General features: G+C 54.2%; 1 protein-coding gene across 1 annotated transcript; it reads left to right on the forward strand.

Annotated features, from left to right (window-relative positions):
• The first annotated feature begins 1152 nt into the window (after window positions 1-1152).
• Window positions 1153-9373, forward strand: LOC116955626 (oligodendrocyte transcription factor 3-like). The gene has a single exon (XM_076053320.1). The coding sequence runs from the start codon at window positions 2182-2184 to the stop codon at window positions 3262-3264; it is 1083 nt and encodes a 360-aa protein (XP_075909435.1). The 5' UTR covers window positions 1153-2181; the 3' UTR covers window positions 3265-9373.
• Window positions 9374-9697: the final 324 nt, after the last annotated feature.

A 9697-nucleotide genomic window follows, 5' to 3' on the forward strand; every position in this document is an offset into this window, starting at 1 on the left:
TTGTAGGTTAGGACGCGTCGCGGCCTGCAGGGAACTTATCTGACCGCTGGTCGACATTGGTCACGGAGTGGGGCAGCCAAGGGGACGACCCACAGCGGAGACGGAGCGATGAAATCAGCTCTCGTGTGTGTCCTGAAGTCCCCGGGTGGATTGTTACACGCGCGGGAATTGTGATAGATGGTGGCGGCTTGCGGAAGCCTTCATCCAGCAGTGGACTGATCATGGCTGCCGCTGCTGCTGATGCTGATACTCGCTGCTGCTAATGATAGGAACGAGAATTAGAATTGCTTTAACGAATCGCGTGTATATATTTTAATACAAGACGATGTTAACGTGAGCTCGTTTTAAAAATGCATCACTGCCAACGCATGCGAACACGAATCTCCTACAACCGTAACTACTTTGATTTATTTACCGGATGAAGCCCACTGAGCTCGTAGCCGTTTAACCAGAGGCGACCTGGCCACACGTTATGATAGCCCATCTTCAGTGGCTGATAGCCATCATCATCATCGCCATCATCGTCGTCACCACACGGTGCAATTGATAGCAGCAGCCAAATGATCGAAACGACGCTTGTTGATTCTCGATGCGGAGGAGGGCGAAAACCGATGGCACCCAGAGAACAAATCACGCCGCCATCACCACCACGGGGAGAGAGAGGGAGAGAAACACGCGGACCCTGGCATTGCCAGGGTCCGGATTCGAACCCATGCCCCCCGGCGAACCAGGCGAGAGGGAGGGATTGCATTGCGCCACCGCGGCGCCTAACTACAGCCACGACGACCACCTCCGATGAACGCGGTTGCCGAAAGGCGTTCAACATACAGACAGGAACGATGATGTGATTCAGCAGCCGCACTCAGGGACTCGAACTCAGGTTGGCGCAGTTGCGAGAATCACGACGCGCATCCAAGTCGACTCCACACACGCGCACGAGACTAAACAAAGCTCCCCCCGTGTTGCCTTTAACAGACTGTTGGGGCAAGTGCTGTTAGCGAGCACCTATGAAGGCCGGTACGGTACACGAGGAGGTTGGGTGGCCAACACCACGTCCGGCCGCCTTTGTTTTCCTAGTCGGGATATTTACGCATCGCACCAGGTACTCATTTGAGGCTGAGTCGAACTAGGGGAGGCCCAGGACCGGTTTAGATAATCGTCACTGAGCGATGTCGGCCGTGAGTGGGAATCGAACTCGGGACGCCGGGTTCGTAGCGCAGCGTAGCGCTACCAACTACACTACCGCTCCCCACGGACACACACACACAGGCACTCACCCGTTACACCTCATACCTTACCATTATCCCCAAGCTCCGCTCTGCGTGCATGTGTGTGTGTGTGGGTGTGTGCATGTGTGTGTGTGGGTGTGCATGTGTGTGTGGATGTGTGCATGTGTGTGTAGGTGTGTGTGCATGTGTGTGTGGGTGTGTGCGTGTGTGTGTGGATGTGCATGTGCGTGTGGGTGGGTGTGTGCGTGTGTGATTGACCCCACCCCACGCGCGCACACACACACACGCGCGCGCACACACATACACACACGGTCCATTGTTACATACGCGCAAGGTCATAAACGCGTATATATAGGACCGGGTGGTGTTGGACCCTTCTCATTAATTAAAGACAAAACCAGCAAGAAGTGTAACAGGGTGTGTGTTGTGGTGGTCAGTGACAAGGGGGTTTTCTCTAACTTATCACAAACGATAGGCACATGCACACACACACGCGCGCGCAGATAGGCAGCTGTACACACACTCTGCATGTACACGCACCTGCTTAGTCCACACAGAGGAAGCGACAGCGTAAGAGACCGCGTTGTGTTCATAGCGAGATATTGTAATACTCACCACTGCGAGCACACCACACATCTCTCTCACACACACACACAACACACACAGACAGACACGTGCGAGAATTCGCAATACGATTTGGCAAAGTTGCGCGCCGCATATAAGGTCCTCCCCACCCACCCCCCTCGCCACGAAAAAAAAAACACACCACGCAGATACAATTCTAAGAACTATCATCATCATAATCATCATCATCACAAGCAGTCGTATCATCATCAGCAGCAGCAGCGGCAGAGAAGTCTCAGCAGCCGCACCAACGTTGCCGAGATCCGGCGCGTCTGTCTCCGGCGACGTTTGGTGACGGAAGACGAAGCCGGCTGCTCGCCATCGCCGCATGGATTCAGACGCGAGCTCCCTCACGTCGAGTCGCGCTTCCTCCCCGGAGGTGGACGTCTACCTGCGAGCCTCGGGCCAGATGCTGGGACTGGGCGGCCGAGTCAGCTCCACCACCTCGTCTGGCCCGTGCGGGGCCGACTCTTTCCCGGGCTCGCTCAGCGAACGGGAGCTTCTGCTGCAGCAGATGCATGGAATCGGCGTCGGAGTCGGAGTGGGGAGCGGCGGCCTTGGCGCTGCAGGGATGACAGCGGCGTCGGCGGCCGGAACAGCGGCGATGCTGCTCATGAGCAGCGGCAGTAGCAGCAGCAGCAGCGAGGATCGAGCCCACGCGGCCGCCCTAGCCAAGATGCACAAGGACAAGAAGAACCTGAGCGAGCACGACCTCCAGTCGCTGCGTCTCAAGATCAACAGCCGCGAGCGCAAGCGCATGCACGACCTCAACCTGGCCATGGACGGCCTGCGAGAGGTGATGCCCTACGCGCACGGACCCTCGGTGAGGAAGCTCTCCAAGATCGCCACGCTGCTACTCGCCAGAAACTACATCCTCATGCTGAGCAGCTCCCTCGAGGAGATGAAGAGGCTCGTGGGCGAGATATACGGCAGCCACCACTCGGCGTTCCACCCCAGCGCGCACGCGTGCGCAGCCGCTGCTGCCGCGGCTGCCGCAGCCGCCGCGCCGCTCGGCCACGCGGCGGCAGCCGCGGCCGCAGCCGCCGGAGCTCCTCCGTCTCTAGCCGCGCACCACCACCATCATCACCACCACAACAACAGCAGCAGCAGCAGCCACCACCCGCTGCACCCACACCATCACCAGGCCGTGCTGGGCGCATCGCTTCACTCCGCGGGGTCGCCGGTCGGGAGATCTGCCGCTCATCCCGCCGCGAGCAAAGCGTCCCAGCAGCAGCAGCAGCACTCCAGCCCTCCGGTCGCGCTCGGAACGGCAGCGGCTGCGGCTGCCGCGGCTTTCCATCAGTGGGGAGCCGTGCCGTGTCCGTGCGCGATGTGCCAGCTGCCGACTCACCACCTCCCCATCAGCGTCTCCACCGCTGTACTGCCGCGGCTGTCGACCGACGCTAAGTGAGATGCACCACCACCACCACCACCGCCGCCGCCACCGCCACCACAGTCTCCTGGCATCCACGGCTCTCGTCTGGTTCGACCATCGCCGTACCCCGTGCAAGGCAATGCGCTCCGGAAGATGCGCAGTGACACGCGGGCGGGCATCGACCACCGCTGGCTGATGGGACGAGATGGTCGCGGTAGTAGCACAGGAGCAGCGAGTTGCTAACTTATCCCCCCCCCCTCCCCCACTGGATCTTGGTGGTTATATGCGTGTGTGTGTGTGTGTCAGATGTACATAGCAAGAGAGACGCAGAGAGAGAGACGAGAGAGAGAGAGAGACGGAGTGAACGATTCTTGTGCTGTAGATGCGCAAACAGTCTGCACGATGCTCGCAAAACTACGCTGAGCACGTGGAGCAGCGTGCAGTCTATATAGACTGTCGCGATGTGACTTTTACAACAAGCGCGCGCGTTTGTCGGTGCTCGCAGGCGAGAGTCGTCTTGTTGCAGCGGAACTTTGCTCGCCTGTGTACTCACGTACACAGACATACGCGGAGCGCAGCAGTGGTGTGCGCGTGGAGTGTGCGTGGGGAGCGGTGGCGCAGCGGTTAGCGCTGCGCGACGAACCCGACGTCTCGAGTTTGATACCCGCTCAGGGCCAACAACCAGAGAAGATTATCCAAACCGGTCATTGACCTCCCCTAGGTCACATGAGTACGTGGTGCGGTGTGTAAATATCGCCACGGTGAGGGGGGGGGAGGGAGACAAAGGCGGCCGGGCGTGGTGCTGGCCACTCACCGCCTTCGTGTGCCGTGCCGACTTTCATGAGGTGCTCGCTAACAGCACTTGCTCCCAACAGTCTGTTCAGGCTATACGGGGAATCTTTGCCTTTGTATTGCACCTAGAATGGCACAAGCCGTCACCGCTACGTTGTTGTTGTCGTCGTTGCTGCAGTGGTTAGCGCCCTGCGCTATGCATCTGGCAACGTGAGTTCGACACCTGGCCACGGCGAGTGATTTCTTAAACGGCCCGGTGTCCCCTTCCGTTGTTGAGCTCGTACTGAGCAGGATTGCTGAGAAGCGCTCAAACGATTCACCACCTCCCCCCCCCCACGGTTATTTCCCCTTCGTCTAGCAGTCGATTGACAAAGGGATTTAAATAATGTTGACAATTGTCACACTAATAATCATTATTATTAAATACACATGTATGCCTACGAACACAGTCATACACGCGAACATAACAGTTGCATAGTTGTATTAACTATCGGATGAGTGTTTGGGGAGGGGGGGGGTAAGTACCACCTTGTACACAGGTCTGGGTGTTAAGAGAAGCCACGCACTTCCGCCTTTGTATCCCCAAGTGCTGACATTCAATGTTTTTTTTTAGCTAAATCGACCGAGTGGAAAACTCGCTCGCACTCACTCACTCGTACACACAAAAACAAAGATCCCCGTATAGCTTTGAAATACTGTTGTGGCAAGTGCTGTTAGCGAGCACCTATGAAGGCCGGCACACACATGCAAATATAAAGATCCCCGTATAGCCTTAGACTGTTTGGGCAAGTGCTGTTAGCGAGTAGTACCTATGAAGGCCGGCACGGCACACGAGGGGGTGGGTGGTCAGCACCACGCCCGGCCGCCTTTGTCTCTCTAGTGGCGATGCTCACACATCACACCAGGTACTCATTTGATGCTAAGTCGACCTAAGGAGAGGCCCAGGACCGGTTCAGATAATCGTCACCAGTATTGTCCCGTAAGCGGGAATCGAACTCGGGTCGCTAGGTTCGTAGCGCAGCACAGCGCTAACCACCACACTACCGCTCCCCACACACACACACACTGCTCATGGCTGGGGTTAATTTGACCGTGGCTCGGGATTCCAAACGGAGATTTTTGTTTGGTTTTGGAACACTGATGGATCGATGCATTCGACTTTTGCGCTCAAACTACCCATCACACGATCTGTGATCTCTCAATCGGAAGAGAAATCCCTCCCCCCCCCACCAACGTTCTCTCCGCTCGGACTTTCTCAAGACACCTGTCAACCACTGGCTTGTACGGAACACGTTGTATATACTTTACACAATATATAAATAACGCAAATAATAATTCAAAAGGCAATGAAGTGAGTACAATTGGCGAACGACTTTCGGACGTTGATTGGAGTGGAGAGAGCGATAACACAAACACGACTTGCTGGAGAAGTAAGTTCCGTGACGAAAACCTCGGGACCGTATCTGAAGCATTTTGGCCCCGCTCGCTCGCGACTAACCCGCTTCGTGTCACATTGAACTGCTCCGTTTACACGGTAATGTCAGCGAGTGTCACGCGAAACTGTCTTAGCTTAATGCAATTGGTCACGCACACGCACACACATATATATACAAACATACAGACACGCAAAGAGACACACGTACCATAATAAAGGCAAAGATCGGCCCCCGTTTCGACTTTAACAGACTTTTGGGGGCAAGTGCTGTTAGCGAGCACCTCTGAAGGCCGGAACGGTACACGAGGGGGTGGGTGGCCAGCACCACCCCCGGCCGCTTTTGTCTCCCCAGTGGCGATGTTTACACACCGCACCAGGTTCTCATTTGAGGCTGAGTCGACTTTGGGGAGGCCCAGGATCGATTAAGATAATCGTCACTGGTGTTGGCCGTGAACGGGAATTGAACCCGGGTCGCTGGGTTTGGAGCGCAACGCGCTTACCGCCACACTACCACGTACATATACACACATATACACGCACATAAGAAGTCTATATATGTGTGTAGACACGTAGACTAACATTACGGAAACACGCACAAACATACGCACACACACCAACACAAAACAACACGGGTTGAACATATACACACATATACACAGACGAACGCACATACCGACTCACACGTACGGAAAAAAAAACATACGAGCAAACGCACGCACACATAAACACACGCGAAAATATACCGACATAAACACGCACTTACAAACAAAAACACACATTCCCCGTGTAGCCTTAATAGACTTTTGGGGCAAGTGCTGTTAGCGAGCAGCACCGATGAAGGATGGCACGGTACGAGAGAGTGTGGGTGGCCAGTACCACGCCCGACCACCTTTGTCTCCTTTGTAGCGAGTGTTGATACACCGCACCAGGTACTCATCTGAGTCAACCCAGGGAGAGGACCGGTATCAGATATTCAGATAATAGTCACTGATGTTGGCCGTGAGCGGGAATCGAACTTGTGTCGCAGGGCTCTTAGTGGAGCGCGCTAACCGTTACACTACTGCCCCATACACACACACACACAAACACACACACACACAAACACACACACACACAAACACACACACAAACTAACACACACACATACACACCCAAACTAACACACAAACACACACATACACACACACCCAAACTAACACACAAACACACACAAACACAAACACACACAAACTAACACACACACAAACTAACACACACACACACAAACACACACATACACACACACAAACACACACACAAACTAACACACACAAACACACACACAAACTAACACACACAAACACACAAACACACACCCAAACTAACACACACACACATACACACAGACAAACTAACACACAACACACACAAACACACACACACATACACACCCAAACTAACACACAAACACACACAAACACATACACACAGACAAACTAACACACACAAACACACACACATACACACAGACAAACTAACACACAACACACACAAACACACACACAAACTAACACACACACAAACACACACATACACACCCAAACTAACACACAAACTAACAAACACAAACACACACACAAACTAACACACACAAACACACACACAAACTAACACACACACACAAACACACGCACATACACACCCAAACTAACACACAAACACACACAGATACATACACACAGACAAACTAACACACAACACACACAGACACACAAGCACACACACAGACACACAAGCACACACACAGACAAACTCACACACAAACACACACAGACAAACTAACACACGAACACATATATACACACAAACTAACACATACAAATACAAAGATCCCCCGTGTAGCCTTAACAAACTGTAGGGGCAAGTGCTGTGAGCGAGCACCTATAAAGGCCGGCACGGCACACGAGGGGGTGAGTGGCCAACACCACGCCCGGCCGCCTTTGCCTCCCCAATGGCGATGTTTACACATCGTACCAGGGACTCATTTGAGGTTGAGTCGACACACGCACACACGCACGCACGTACACACACAAATACAGATGTACACTGTCGGATGGATTTCGTGCAGAGAGAGAGAGGAGAGAGAAAACAACAACGCTGGCGGAAACCTAACGGAGTTAGGGCAGCGCGTTCCTATCGTTATGTCCTTCGAGATATGAAGCGGGGTTCGGTTCACCCGAGGCTCACGCGAGGCTCACGCGAGGCTCACGCGAGGCTCACACGAAGCTCACGCGCGGCTCACGCGGAGTCGCGATGCACATATCACTTTTCAAATGACACAAACGTTGTTCGTTGCTCATTGAATGTTTTTTTTTCTTCCACAAAAGGTGTAAGTTACCCTTTCTGCCATAAACACAGGCTGTGGTAAGAGGTTCAGACACCAACAGATCGCTATTATTACAAAGCATCATCAAGTCTGCATTGACCACGCGTAGTCGTGGTAAATCACGCAAACAAATGTGCTTTGGTGTATGTATGTTGAACTTCTTTCGCACCGTACCTAGCCAGCCGTGCTAATCGGAGGTGCGTTGCGCTGTCCTTAAAATTGATTGGCCTGCACCAGAGACATGTCTGTTTGTATCGATTATAATCTCAAGTGTGTGTGGTAAATGCAGACTTTGTGTTGCCGTGTGATAAGGTGACCATTTGGTGTCTGGGCATCTTCACACTTGTTGCATTCATCCCAGAAAAGAGTAAACGCCTGTATTCGCGTATACATTCATCAGCTCGACACTGCACTGGCAAGCAAACACAAAAAATTCATCCCAACAGATAGAATTGGTCCTCGACCTTAATTTCGATAAACGTTAATCCGGGGGCCTGTGACCTCGTGCGCTGAGGCTCACGGCCCCGCTTGTTGACGCACGTGGCTCACCTCTCCCACGGAGGTCACAGAGGTCACAGAGGTCACAGTCACACAGCGGTGGGAGATGGGACGCGAGACGCAGGATGTCACGCCGTGCGAGTTGTGACGTTGATGTGGTGCTGGTGGTTGCTCGTGGTGCTCACCGATCGCGACTGTTAGCACAGGTGGCCTGCACAACAGCAGTGGACTGTTCATCAGCAGAACGCCAGCAACATTGTACATCAGCGGACAGACCAGCAGCAGCAGCATAACACGAGCAACATTGTACATCAGCGGACAGACCAGCAGCAGCAGCATAACACGGGCAACATTGTACATCAGCGGACAGACCAGCAGCATAACACGAGCAACATTGTACATCAGCGGATTGTGCAGCATCAGAATATCACCAGCAACATTGCACACCAGTAGCGGACCAATGCAGCAGCATAACACAAGCAACATTGCACACCAGCAGAGGACTGAGCAGCAGCAGCAGCATAACACCAGCAACTTTGCGCAGCAGCAGCGGACCACGAAGCAACAGCAGAACAGCAGAAACTTTCCAAAACAGCAGCGGACCATGCAGCAGCAGCAGCATACCACCGGCAGCATCAACATTGCCCAGCAGCAGCAAACGAGTGCAGCAGCAGCAGCAGCATCAGCAGCGTGGATCCGTGCAGCATCATCAGCAGCATCAGCAGAATCAGCAGATATCAAGGCTGCGGGAATCTGCAATCTTAGTGTGCGTGCGCGCGTTGTGATGGTGTTTTGGAAGCGGGACCCCCCCCCCCCCACGATCGACTCCCCCGTCCCCCCTCCGACCCCCCTTTCCATGCTCGTCGTCGTGTTAGCGCTGTCGCCGTTGAGATCCGCGACACACGGGAGGCGGCGTCGTCGGGCAAGGGGAGCGTTCGTAATTTAATTTCAGCTTGCGCGCGATGAGCTTATACGTTTGTTTTTTACGGGTTTTTTTGGTTTGCGCGAGAAGCTACAGATTAATATAATGAGAATAAAAGCCGTCGCCGATCGAATGCCCGCCTCGTGTTGGCGCGTCTGTGCGCGGAGGGAGAGTGGTGGGGTGCTGGGAGAATCATTCGCGGTGATTTGCTGCGGTGAGCGCGCTGCGCTAGGAACCCGCCACAAACCCCGAGCCGAGTTCGATTCACGCTCACGGCCACCGACGGCCACTGTGCGGGTGTCTGAACGAATGAAACCTGTGCCCTGGGGCTATTCCCGTAGGTCGGCTCAGCCGCGAATGACGTGTCGCGTTGTGAACATCGCGACTTGGGAGACGCAAATGACGGCAACGGCGTGGGTGGTTGGCCAAGCCGCGGATCGTGCGTCGTGCCGGCCGT

This window comes from Petromyzon marinus, chromosome 60, assembly GCF_048934315.1.
Source record: "Petromyzon marinus isolate PM22_M1 ecotype Great Lakes invasive population chromosome 60, UKy_Petmar_22M1.pri1.0, whole genome shotgun sequence".
NCBI lineage: Eukaryota > Metazoa > Chordata > Hyperoartia > Petromyzontiformes > Petromyzontidae > Petromyzon > Petromyzon marinus.

What these genes read in the sequence shown, in the direction of transcription:
- LOC116955626 (XM_076053320.1), top strand. Translation starts at nt 2,182, where the DNA reads ATGGATTCAGACGCGAGCTCCCTCACGTCGAGTCGCGCTTCCTCCCCG.